The sequence below is a fragment of the Thermobia domestica genome, chromosome 5 (assembly GCF_964235325.1).
Source record: "Thermobia domestica chromosome 5, izTheDome1.hap1.1, whole genome shotgun sequence".
Taxonomy (NCBI): domain Eukaryota; kingdom Metazoa; phylum Arthropoda; class Insecta; order Zygentoma; family Lepismatidae; genus Thermobia; species Thermobia domestica.
In genome coordinates, this window is record NC_137458.1 from 179,020,535 (window position 1) to 179,035,185 (window position 14,651).

Here is a 14,651-nt window from a genome sequence, read left to right on the forward strand (position 1 = left end):
TTTTAGGGAAGTTATTGTACCCACTATATACAAGAAGTGGATTATATTATTATAGAAATAGATGGATATCATGAGATCTCCGCAATAGGTATATTAAAAATCCCACATAAGCTTTACAAAGCAGAAATTATAAGGAGGTCGCTGGCAAGAAGATGTGATAAAATAGGGGTCATGATAGGAATTAGGTTGAGAACCACTGACATAATCTAATATTGTTGATACAAGAGCTACTGCAAGTAAATCTATAAAGAAAGAGGAAGAGTTGTCAGAATTGTTAATGTGTCTCAAGATATTAAGCAAGACTGTATCTTATTTCTACTGAGAATATGATGATTAAGGCATTGAATAGTGTGACGGCAGACATCTCAATCGGTGGAAGGAAAATTAGTGATTTCCCACTGACACTTTCCTGATATTTCCCTGTGAAGAAGAGCATTCAATGATGATAGAAAGAGTCCAGAAGATGAATAGAGAATACGAGTTGGAAATTAACCTAAACAAATCTAAACTTATAGAAATAGATAGACCAACGTAGGGTAAACATATAAGCTGTTTTGGTGAATTAGATGTGGTAGACAATCTCGTCATAGACGACTTTGTATCAACAATCAATTGTAATGCAGGTTCTGAGGAAGAATTAAGGAGAAGAATTGCTGTAAGATGTACCATTTTGACAAAGTTATAAAAAATATGGAAGAATCGAACAATAACCCACACTAGATAGATTCGTCTAGTGGAAGCCCTGGTCTTCTCTGTCTTCTCCTACGGATGTGAAACGTGAGTTATCAAGGCTATGATAGGAAAAAGGTCGATCATTGAAGATGTGTTGACGTAGAATGGTACGGATACCACGGACGGTAAAATAAACAAAGAATCCACACTCAACGAGTTGGAAATATTTTTAGGTCCTTTTCTAGTATATGTGGGAGAATACTAGTTTTTTGGGCACGTTGTTAAACGCTCAGTAACTTGAATGTTAAAACTAAAATTGATATTATTATGTTTCTTTAATTTGAAACATACAGCATGCATAGATTACAATTTATAATTGCATCACATCCCACAAAGATTTCCTGAAGATAGTTGAAGTAACGAAAAATGTGTAAATATAATGTCATAAAATAATTTATTAAAAAATTCCTCCGTTTCTGATATCACGTGCTCGTCTTTTACAGGCTTGTTAAAAATAATTGCCCATGTCTTTTTTAAATGCTTTACGTTCGCAACAGTATGTAGGAAATCTTAAATATTTGCTTGAAATAAAGATTCTAGTCGGACAAAGAAAATTGTGATTTGGTTTATTTAATTTCATTATGGTTTTCAAAGAGAGGTAGGCGGCCAGTGTTTTCAACAAAATTGGGTACATTGTATAAATGCATGTGAGTTCTCATATTAGTTTGTAATTTGTACGTAGTCAGAATTGCCTCATTATTTTATATATAATAATAATAATAATAATAATAATAATAATAATAATAATAATAATAATAATAATAATAATAATAATAATAATAATAATAATAGTAGCTACAAATTGAGCATCGTTTCTCACATTTTACACTTTTGTGTTACATCTTTTAGTAGATTAATATGGAAATTGTCATGTACAGTAAACATCAACAAAACATTAAGTTTGAATATTCGATAGTTATTCTTAAAAATAAACAGAAAAGCTTCTTCACGTCTTTGGACTTTGACCGTGAAGGATTTATTCGTTCACTAACCAGAATAACTACTTCTTTTATAAAGACAAAGTGACAGTGCTAATATTTGATTTAAACTTAACGTGAAATGAGATTTCCAGGTGCTACAAAAATTTAAGAAGTTGTTTGTGCCTGTTAATGTGTCTGGTATCTGCACCGAGGCTGTATGAGGCGTAGACTTAAGTTTAAAATAGGACTAGAACCAATGAACCTAAAAGTAATGAAACCTAGGTTCCCTCACCGAAGGAGATAACGCCAACCAGGCAAGTTAAGCAGGAATTTATTTCGTTGGGTCCAAATTCAATCTGAGGATAACCTATATTAAAACTTGTAACAGAGTCCCTAAAATTAGACTAAATTTACAGAGAAGTCAGAATTTCGGGGGGTCACAACTCCTAGGATCTACCTCCTGCATCCATCTCTGACGTCAACTATGTTCCAGTATGAGGAAGTTCCAGTGCATAAATAAGTTTAATAAGTTACGTTTTACATAAGAAGTTTAATTCTTAATTTATAGTAAAATAATGTAATTCTATTTTCTAATTTTATTTTAAAACAGTATAGAGATTTAGTATTTGAGACTTCGTTTTGTGTTTATCACGATGAACATATTTTATACCCTTTTAGTCCAAAATGTCACAAATTAAATTCCATAACTTGAGCACCATCAAAATAGGAGAATTATGTATTACATACCGAATGGCTTCATACCAGGGAAAACATTGAGGGCTTTGGCTTGCCTTCTTTCTTCAGCTGTTAGCTTTGCCTATAAAGAAATGAAAATCTAAGTGTTGGACTCTTAATCAGTAATGGTGATATCTTTAAAATATTATACAAATATTGCAGGTATATAAATACACATAAAATTGTTATTGGAAACTTCAGTTAATAATTAAAAAATGATGTCAGATTAAAATTATCTAGTAGTGTATGTTCAAACACTTCCTATTGTCAACTTCTAAACATGTAAATTTGGACTTTGCACTACTTGACATTGAAACTGCAAACACACATAAAAGGAGGTACTAGCCGAAATTTGGAAAACAAGTAGCTTAAAGTAGAAGGATACTATTCTGTCTCACGCATAGCAGCACCACGAAAGCCTAGCAGAAAGATCACAAGTCACTAGCGCGTGAGTTCACTATGGCCGTCCAGAACGCTGCAACATAACGAAGAATGATGAGACCTTGTAAGTCTTCTGCAAGCACAGTATGTAAAAACATATCCTTCCGACAAGTTTCAGAGCTTGGAGATGACTCTGTTATGAAAGGTGTGCGAGCATGGACCAGATGTGTTCAATGTGCGAGAGATAAGGTGAACTTAAGTCATAGAAACAATACAACATAGTGTCTACGCAGGAAGTTTAAGACGTTGCATGCTACATGTTCGTGTGTTATCCTGTTGGTAAGTAGGAATTCCATACGGGAACTACAACCAGATCCGACACTTCACCAATATACTGTTGGATTGTCAAAGACCCGTTAATGCGAATTAAAAACTAACAGACATCCCATACTATAACTCCCAGTCCCAGTGTCGGACTAGCGTAGTGATGCAGAATACAGGGGCCACCTAGTCACCACGATACTGTCGGATACTGGTTTGTCTATTACCAGGTCCACATTTAGGAGCTCAGCGCTACTAGGCATTTATACCGTCGACTTCCCCTAACAATTCAATACCCATTTCCCGTGACCAACGAAAATACAGGTTCCGGTCCCGAATTGTCACGTGATCCTACTGGGCCGATGTTTTGATCTAGGTAATATGGTGGATGATGGTGATTAGATTCATTGACTCACATTTTAAGTAGTTTAGAGTCATTGGAACGTCAATAAATCATTGAAACCAGTAAGTTATTGAGACTATGTTAGCCTAATTATCATATGCCAACATAGGGACTAGCGTAGTGATGCAGAATACAGGGGCCACCTAGTCACCACGATACTGTCGGATACTGGTTTGTCTATTACCAGGTCCACATCTAGGAGCTCAGCGCTACTAGGCATTTATACCGTCGACTTCCCCTAACAATTCAATACCCATTTCCCGTGACCAACGAAAATACAGGTTCCGGTCCCGAATTGTCACGTGATCCTACTCCCATGTAGTAAATAGCACAATTACGGATTCCATGTTAAAACTATACATATGATTCTGTCAAGGGTTATGAACAAACTGACGGTATCCTATCGACGGAGCGGGCATCGTGACTATACTTTCAGATAATTCCAAGAAAGGCAATAATAGGATTTCCTTATTCTTTTTAAGTTTAGTGTCCATTTTCAGCAAAGAGGTTATACGAGATTTGCACCTACAGTTTAAGATAGAATCTGAACCACTTTCAAGGGTTCTAATTTTATAGCTTCCACCACGAATCGAACCCGGTATCGGACTGTACCTCAGAACTAAAATTACCTTTGATCATATATGGTCAGCCTATATCTATCTCTTAAACCATGTCGATTCTCTCGAGGCATACGTATCCGACACTAATGTGCATACTTTACTTGTTACTCTGAACAAACTGTTATATGTACATAAATGAAGAAATCCCCAACCCCTTCCGTGCATCGAACTCTATCTCTTGTTTTGTTTAAGACCATTCTCAAATGAGATCTAGTTTAACATGAAATAATGGTATAAAACGAAGTATTCATTCTTAATTACGTACTTGTGTATTTACAAATAATAATAAAGTACAATAAATTATTCACCTTAGTATTACTTCTTTAATTTTTAACTCAATATTTCAGTAACAATTGACTGTTACTTTTGACTTTAAAAAATCAAATAACGTACAAAAGTAAAATAAATTATAATAAATTAATAAATAATAATAATAATAATAAATTATAATAATTAAGTAAATAATTTATTTTACCTAGGTATTATACAGTGGTCGAAGTGAAAAGGTATGCGGTGGTATGCCATACCGCCTCTGGCTTTTCAGTGATGAAGGCATACCACTTTTGGTTTTTCAGTGATCAAAACATACTAATTACCTTTAACAAATGCATTTTTACACACAGTAATTGATGAATAGCTTTGCACGTAAAAAGATTTTATTTCGTATGTAATCTAGTTTATATTTTGATATGCCATATTGAATTGTTTCTTTCATATATATATATATATATATATATATATATATATATATATTTGGTCTAGGAATTAATTCGTGCGGGTGGACAAGAGATGGCGCAACGAACGGAGCGTCCCACAGTTCCGTGTATCCACACATGTGTTGCAAACCCCTGTCATCGCGTATCGTTCGTAGTATAGGGCAGTGGATTAAAGCGTCAACAACACCAGTTTGTAGTTAAGTGAACATGGCGCAATTTGTGCCTGATAAAGTGTTTTTGCGGGGTGTCCTGCTGCATTACTTTAACATGCAGAAAAGTGCGACTGAAAGTCATCGTATTTTGGTGGAAGTGTATGGTGACCATGCTCTAGCTGAGCGAACGTGTCAGAAGTGGTTTGCACGGTTTAGAAGTGGTGATTTCGGCTTGGCAGACCAAGAGCGAGTTGGACAGCCAAAAAAATTTCAAGACGAAGAATTGACAGCATTGCTCGAGCAGGATTCGTGTCAAACGCAGGAACAACTTGCAGCAGCATTAGGCGTTGATCAAACAACAGTCTCCAAACGCTTGAAAGCCATGGGAATGATTCAAAAGATGTCACATTGGGTTCCACATGAATTGAAAGACAGAGACGTTGAAAGACGAAAAACCATTTGCGAATTGCTGCTTCAACGACAGAGCAGAAAGGGGTTTCTGCATCGAATTATTACGGGTGATGAGAAGTGGATCCATTACGAGAACCCTAAACGAAAAAAGGCCTGGGTGAAACCAGGTGAACCAGGTCCATCACAACCAAAACGAGATATTCACTGTGCAAAGGTTATGCTGTGCATATGGTGGGATATGAAAGGTGTGGTGTACTATGAGCTGCTGCAACCGGGTGAAACTATGAATGGAGAACGTTATCGACGACAATTAATGCGTTTGAACCAAGCTCTGGCCAGAACACGACCAGAATGGGAGAACAGACATGATAAACTTATTGTTCAACATGATAACGCTCGCCCACATGTCGCAAAACCGGTCAAAACCTATTTAGAAAATGTCGGATGGGAAGTTTTACCCCACCCGCCGTATTCACCAGACGTTGCTCCTTCGGACTACTACTTGTTCGATTGCATGAACAACGATTTGATTGGACAGCGGTTTACTTCTTCAGAAGATATCGAAACATGGGTCTCTGACTGGATCGCTTCCAAGGATGAGGACTTCTTTCGCCACGGAATCCGTACATTGCCTGACAGATGGGCGAAAGTGGTGGCTAGCGATGGACAATATTTTTCTTGAGGTATTTATGTATTTTGTGTTTGTACTACAGCTTCAATGTGTGCGTACCAACCGCACGAATTAATTCCTAGACCAATATATATATATATATATATATATATATATATATATATATATATATATATATATATATATATATATATATATATATATATATATATATATATATATATATATATATATATGAGTGTGTGTGTGTGTGTCTTCTTGCCTTAATGCATATAAATGTGTTTTGAGCATGGGTAGATTTAGGAGTTGCCAGCAATGCGGACGGATCTTCCGGGGGTTTGTAATAACCCTCTGTCAAGTGAGGGAGTCCTGAAGTTTTCCCACAGGAAACTGTTAATGCAAATACTCGGTGTATAATTACCCATAGTACAACATAAAGGTATTTTTTTATTTCAGAAAGTTGTTGGCAGGGGATCAAAGTCTCTCCATATCCGCTCCCCCTATAACTACAGAGATGCTTTCCAACAGTTTTCAGTCGTTATGTGAATAGAAATGCAATCTTTTAGGCAACATACCCTCACTGCATTTCAACATTTAGATAGCCGATATGTCGAGTCAAAATCGTAATAAAACATAACACCTCTGTCCTTTTTCCACTTCGAACACTGCTATTATACATTCATATGGTGAAGTTGCCAATTACCACATTGACTGGGCATAAGCCGAAAACTACAGAAACCTATGTTCGCGCATAAGCGCTAGATGGTCTCAAGAGCATATAATAATTAACTGTATTTTCATGTGCCCTCCCCACTAGCCTAGTGGCAAGCACGCGCGTATGATTTAGGTGTGTATGGTCACGGATTTATTCCCGATAGGAGTTTTTTCTTTTTTCTTTCTTTCTTTCTTTCTTTCTTTCTTTTTTTTTTTTTTTTGAAATTTAAACACATAAAGGGGATTCGAATTTCATTTTAAACTGTAAGTCCAAGCAGGCTTTTAAAAAATAATTGATTGGTTTTATCTTTCTTCTTTATTTCTTATTTTGGACTGCAGAAATAAAAGAAAACTATTCAGGTCTTGGTCAAATGTACGTACATCATCTTACTCTACATGAAATTCTCTTTCTCAAAGTTTGTTCATTAATCATCACTTAAAAATGAGATTCCATTTCAAAATGAGATTTAACTTGTAATTAGCGAAAAGAACTTCGTAACCAATATAGAAATACAGCTAATTAGCTCATTAAATCAAAAATTACTGCTATTCAAACATTTAAACTTTCATTTCCTTGAGATATTACACAACATAAAATGAATTCCTTTATATCCTGTTCACTATCATATATGGGTCAATCCATGGAAAGCGATCGGAAAAAAAGGAAAATCGCCACTCCTTTTCAAAAAATCTAATTTTTTCATGAATGTTTATTCTATATCAGCGTACTTCAAAACCACAATTAATTATTTTTTTTTACATCCCATGGCGATGGAGCGGCTGCCGACATTTTGAGTTTTTTAAAAAAAATTATTTTAGGCATTTACGTTGTTTTGAATATCTCAGCATGTATTTGTCCTACCAAATTGAAAATTGCTGGACGTCTCCAACTCATGCAGAACTAAAACTTTGATCTCTTAACATTTTTGCCTAAAATCACTTGAAGGGGGGTGAAATCAGGGCCTACAGTAGCAACATTTTTGGACATTGAAGACATGTGTGGGAAGAGGAAACAACTGACATAGAAGTCTGAATTTGTGTGTGTATGCAGTCCAGGGTCATAAATTAATACACAAAAATTTACAGACCTGTAGCTGCTCCCAAAGGCCTGGAAAAAAATCGTAAAATTGGGGAATTATGCCAATTTGCTATGTTTCACTTCCTATATCTCCAATGGGACTGGATAAAAAATCTGAAATTTTTGAATAGTTAGTCCTTTAGTATACCATAACACACAACAAAGCGCGTTGTGTGTTCTTGAGCAGACTACACCCACACACAAATTCAGACTTCTACGTCAGTTGTTTCCTACCTCTTCCCACACACGTCTTCAATGTCCAAAAATGTTGCTACTGTAGGCCTTCCCCATGCCGTAAGCGTCGGTGCACCATCGATGGGCAACTAGAGAAATCTCGCCAAAAATTGGCGGCCCTGCAGCGACCATCCACGGTGGCCCCACTTCCGTTTTGAAAATCATACCACCAGCGGCAGAGACGCGACGAAACGCTAATGAACAACAAAATTAGTCCCCCAAAATATGTTAAATCGCCTATATGCGTAATTTATTTACATGAAGAAGAGTCTGAAAAACACTTTTAAAAAATGTTTAAAAACAGTGTCCCGGGGTGGGCGCGAACCACCAACCTTTGGATTACTAGGCGCGTGCTCTCCCGACTTGGCCGCGGAGGCGATGAAGAAAAAGTCTCTTGTAGAGACATAAATCGTTAAGGTATTTTTAATTCTGCTAATCAGAGTGCTCCTGTAACCATGTATATTCGACGATAACTGTTTGGGATCAGATAAAGTCCGTTCGCCATGTAATTTTATAACAAAATGATGCGCGTCTATTTACTTTATTTCATGGTTCTCCCATATTCACTTTCAAATGATCGGATACAGTTGTCATCTAGATTCATACAATTATACGGATTCATCTCAAGATTTTTCACTTCATTATGTAGAGCCAGGGGTTACTCTTGATCCTTGTAGCTCACTTTAGGAACAATTCGTCAGGAACAAATAATATATAACAATAACCGCATGCACATTACTGGCGATAGTTCGTGTTGATCCCTTCGCGATTCTCTTCGACAATTCGAAGAAGCGCGGACCAAAATTAAGTCCTCGCAGCTACGCGGTGGTAACTTCAATACCCCGACCCTAGATATCTCTTTCGACTCGACGAAACCCTGCCGCCAGTGGCACACTAGCGGCAGTCCGTCGACGCGTCGTAATAGCGACGATCGAAATTAACCGGCAAGTGGGCCACTAGGTGTCGGCGACGTTTACGGCATGGGGTTGATTTCACCCCCTTCAAGTGATTTTAGGCAAAAATGTTAAATGATGTTGTAAACAATAATTAATTGTGGTTTTGAAGATCCCTGATATAGTATATTCATGAAAAAAAATAGATTTTTCGGAGATGGTCGAGCGGACATGCTTTATCACTTAGAATGGAAATGAAATGAAATCTTTGAGTTTTATGTCCCACGGTTATGCCGGTTAGGCTAAAGGAGACGGTGATGATGAGTAATGAATGAAATGGTGGAATGAAGAAAGTGGGAGGAAACGGGAGAATAGGGATGCGCACGAGTCGAGTCGAGTCGAGATTTAAGCCTGTCTCGACTCGACTCGAGAAAACGTTGTCTCGACTCGTGTCTCGACTCGAAAATATGTTTCTGTCTCGACTCGAGTCTCGACTCGACAGTCTCTGTCTCGACTCGACTCGAATTCGAGTCGAGACGTCTCGAAATTCGAGTCGAGACAAAATGTACGAGTTAAAATATACGCACATATCAGCCAGACCATTATGACTACCTACCTAATTGTCAGTATGTCGACTTTTGGCATGGATAAAAACGGCGACACGTCTTGGCATACACGCAATGATCCTTGATAGGTCGCTGGAGAGAGCTGACACCACATGTGCACACTCAGGTCACCTAATTTCCGTAAATTCCGGGAAGGAGGGCGATGCGTTCTGACGTCACGTTCAATCACATCCCACAAGGGACATCACTCAAATGTCCGGCTCCAATTTCAATGAAACTTTTTTTGCTGATAGAAGGCATGAATGCATTACTTGTGAAGACAAATTTTTGCCATGGTGCATGTTTTCTATTTTTTTAAAAATAACTTAAAAGTTGTGATGTGGTCATTAGAGATTACTACAGAAGTCCCTTACTACCCTTTGTAAACGGAGCGTTAATGAAGTAAAGTGAAGAACAACCATGTGGATACATATAAGTGCTGGGGGTAAGTCGTATGGTAGGTATGACCTTGATGGCAGCCATCTTGAAATCCGCCATTTTGAATTAAGGTCAAGTTTTCAAAATGGGAATAGGGTAATATGATACATAATTTCGGGCTAGAATTTAATTACGAAAACAATGGTGAGGTTAGTTTTAAGATACACCCATTTGGGGGAAAGTTACAGGCATATTAATTGTTTTTACTTACTATGTGCGTAAGTCTCTTCTTACTTTCGTCTCAAGACCTGCAAATCGATCGCAACGACAGAGCCCGGTTTCGCACTAATGTTTAGAAATCTTTAAACTCACTTGAGGCAATATTTGTGGATTATTTTATTGTATTTTGCCTTTAATTAAATTGGAATCCACTTCGTGATCTTGTGTAAAGTATCACTAAAAGAGAATTTCTGTTTTTATGGAGAACGTAAGCATAGCAATTGTAAAAGGTGAGTAAGGTACGTATGTATTTATGAGAAAGTATATTTTACGAGTCTTTTGTGGTTCCGCCAACCTATTCTTTAGTTTTTTTTTTAAATACTCATATCTCATAAATAAAATAGCTATTATAAAATCTCTTACCACTATTCTTTAATACTTATAAAATTTTATTTATTGTAAAACCACTGGGGAGATATTTCTTGTCGCCCACTAAAATTATGGTGGAGCTCCTTCGTGGCTAACGGTTAGCATACTTGCCTTTGGCGTGGGAAACCATGGCTTGATTCCCGGTGGGAGTTCATGTGGTTAGGCACAAACGGACATTTTCATCTGTGATAGATTTGATGAGAAATATAGTTAGATGTCACGTGCAAGCACTTTAAACATGTCCTATCCTTTAATTCTATTCGTATGTTTATGTAGGTGAGACTGAGAAATCAAGAAACAATAATAACTGGTTTTCTTCCAGGGGAAAAATCTAAATTTGAAGGGGTGTTACACTGGGACTTTAATTGCGTCCTTTGTACAAGATTAACAAGTAATCTCAATTTTTTATTAGTTCTTGGGGAGAGGAAGATGGAAGCGAACCCTCGTAAGGACGGACCTCTGCAAGAAAACATGAATACTATCCGCCACTGTTTGTTACATTACACAAAATAGTTATATATATATATATAAAATATTGAGTTTTAGTCAGGGTTTTCATTCTGCAGGAGAGGGTTGGATAGTAATACCTGGCGAACATTTTCTATTCTCAGAGTGTTGCAAATGATAGCATTTCCTCCATTATAACTAGGCCAAGCTAGTTGCATTATATATAAGGATTAAGTTAGCCTAAAAAGCTTAAATTTTTATGGCAGTTTTACTCTGTAGCCATGTTTCTCATTTTCGGTCTACGGGACTCTGTGTCCGGAAATTTTCGATGGCTTCCAAGTCTGAAAATAAGTGTATCGAAGGCATATATATTATATGTAGGGTTATATGAGGCATGGATCTACAGTTTAAAGTGGGATACCGGTAACAAGTTCATGAGCTTCCACCATAAATCGAACCAGAGTCTCCCACGATCAAGGCGTATGTGTTAACCATACAGCCACGAGGAAATTCACATAAGCACACACACAAATATATTGTTGAGTGGATTTTGACTTTACCGTCTCTTTCAGCAGCGAGGATATATGAAATGTAGACCTACTGATGAACGTGGAATCCAAACTACATGAGCTCGCGCCGGGAATTGAACCCGAGTCTTCCACGACAAAGACGCGTATACTAGCCACGGAGTTCACACACACACACAGAGAATCAGAGTCCTCATACACCAAGGGTGAAAGCTGTGCCACTGAGTCACAGCGGCCCCGGGGCTAGGTCGAGTCCACTTTACGTTCATAGTTTCTTAGTACATAAATGTTACGATTATGAAATAGATTTTCCTTAATGAGCTGCATAAAAACAAAAGCTTTCGAAATGCATTAAACAATTAGCTCGATTTAAGTGTGAACTTAAAGTTATATCAGAGTGTAAATACTTATACGCACCAAAGCTCGAAAACTTAATACACTATTTCTCCTATATAGTCAGCATGTATCAAGCAATTGTTCAGCTTTCATTTGAGAGGATGGAAATCGAAGGCTCCTGAACAACTATGTTACTAATGTGCGGAATGTATTTATCTTACAGTGAACTGCTTTGATGCCAAGTGGCCTAACTCCAAAATTGAAATTTTCCAGGAGTGAAAGTTAAAGTTCAATATCTCATGAATAGAGACCGGATGTTTAGGCACTAAAAACCTAGAAAATAGGCAGGCAAATAGGCACTAAAAGTTTAAGAAATAGGCAGTAAAATAGGCACTAAAATGTAACTTGCAATAGTGAAGATAAATACTCAATACAATTACAAATAGATTCAAGTCATAGATAATGTTCAAAGAATATAGAAACATACTTCTTTGTTAATATCTTCTTTATTGTATATATAAAAACAAAGCTTGAAGAAAAATGAAATGAAATCTTGGAGTTTTACGTCCCACGGTTATACCGGCTAGGCTAAAGGAGACGGTGATGATAAATGAATGAAAACGGTGAAATGAAGAAAGTGGGAGGAAACAGGAAAACCCCGAGAAAACTCACACACACGGTCCATCTCAAAGTTCACTTGGCGCGAGATGGAATCGAACCAGGAACCCCAAGCACCAGAGGTGAACGCTCTACCACTGAGCTACCACGGCACCCAAGGAAGGCTTCTTATGCATTTCATAGATACTGAGTGAACCTGGAAGATGTGCACATACTTCGGGAGATGATTCGTGACATCAAAAGAATACAAAAAAGTCCTCTTGCATGTTGTGGAATTCCGTGTCGTATGCGAGTGACAGGGGGCCAATTTGGAATCGAAAATCGAATCCTGACAATTGGAACGAGACATAACAGTATGCACATACTTTAGGAGGTGATTCGTGACATTCAAGAGGACTTTTGGTCTTCTTTTCATGTCACAAATCACCTCCCAAGGTATGCGCACATCTATCTATCTCATTCCAATTGTCAAGATTCGATTTTCGATTCCAGTTGGCATCACTGTCACTCACGACACGAAATTCGACAAAATACAAGAGGACTTTTTGTCTTCTTTTAAAATCATTAATCACCTCCCGAAGTATGTGCACACCTTTGATGTTCACCCTGTATATATATTTTAACGTACCACGTGCTTGTGTTTACAAACACCTAAAATACGTATATATAGGTGTATTATTTATGTTATATAAATTATATATTTTCCCAATGAAGGCTTATTTTGAAGAAAATGCATAGAATAGGCAACATTAGGCACTAAAGCAATTATTTAGGCAGTAAAGGTCGAAATAGGCAAAATAGGCAAACTAAAATTGGCTTAAATCGAAACTATAAGCCCCTATATACTTTAAAACGTCATTTTTGATCATATCTTTAATATTAAAGAATAGGCATTTTGCCTAACATCCGGTCTCTACTCATGAACAATCCATATTTCTTTTATGTTGGGAACCAAAACCATAACTACTGTATGTAGTTCATTGTTTTATAATTTAGTGTTTACAAAAATCCTTTTAAAAAATACCTATTCATAGAAGTGAAAGGTACTTATCTGTACTAGTTCTTGGCATCCAAGCAGTCTATTTATTGTAATACTAGCTTAATATACCCATTCTTCGCATGGGGGCTGTATTTGGAAGTCAACACCTGTGGAAGTATCACCATTCATTTCAGCGACCGCGAAAACTATGGATTTGACACTGGTATCAATCAATATGGGCTATTTATACATGTCACGGTATTCCTCACCCGCTGACACCCGGCCCGCATACAGTGGTAGCTGAATTTGCAAGTCATCGCTGATGCAAGTGTCACCATTGATCTCAGCGACCGTGAAAACTATGGATTTGACACTATTGTCGATCAATTTGGATTACTTTTACTATATGTCTCGGTAAACGACCCCCTGAGACCCCCCTGGTTCGAAATAAAAAAAACTCTTCGTCTTGATCTGCGTCCTGGACCAAGGTACCCGTGACCAAATTTTGGGAACTCTCGGTCCACTCGTCTGGTCCCCAGGTCGCACACAAACAGACAGACAAACACACAAACAAACTCTTTATTTTATTTATATTAGATAAGATATACTATGTAAAATAGTCTCGTATCATAATATGTGATGTACAACAAATGTTTCATTATATATTATCTGTAGCTCGTGATATGCTGCAACATATTAAAGCCTCAAAATAGTTGGGCAAGCGAATAATCCAGAAGTTACGTAACCCTATTGCGTTCATGGGAACGAAAACACAATAATTATAACTATGCTAAATTACTATAGACTACCAACTGATCATTCAGAGAATTTAATTATGAAGTTCACTTTATCGCAATAGTTTTATACAAACTAGATTTAGACTACGGATAATAGTTTTATACAAACTAGATAATCAATTATTATTATTATCATTATATTTGCAGTACAACCAAATACAACGACATTAACTATTAGTTCTAATTAACTGAATTGAGCTGAAAATTAAATCTTGATCTTTAAAGATTAACTATTAATTTTATGCGTTCTGTACCTTTCTGAAGGAATAAAAGCTGGAATTGATTTCAAGACTGTTTCTGAGTGAATACTTTCTTCAAAATAATATTAAAAATTATAGAAAGATTTTCGAGACATTCGAGTCGAGTCGAGATTTT

The 14,651-nt window shown here is 37.0% G+C and overlaps 1 protein-coding gene across 1 annotated transcript in view; it reads right to left on the reverse strand.

Moving 5' to 3' along the window:
- Window positions 1-14,651, reverse strand: part of LOC145686305 (brachyurin-like) — a 240,525-nt gene that overhangs the window by 18,620 nt on the left and 207,254 nt on the right. Inside the window, exon 2 of the mRNA XM_081759451.1 lies at window positions 2,400-2,469. Coding sequence (XP_081615577.1) covers window positions 2,400-2,412 — 13 coding nt within the window. The 5' untranslated portion in view covers window positions 2,413-2,469. The remainder of the gene's footprint in view (window positions 1-2,399; window positions 2,470-14,651) is intronic.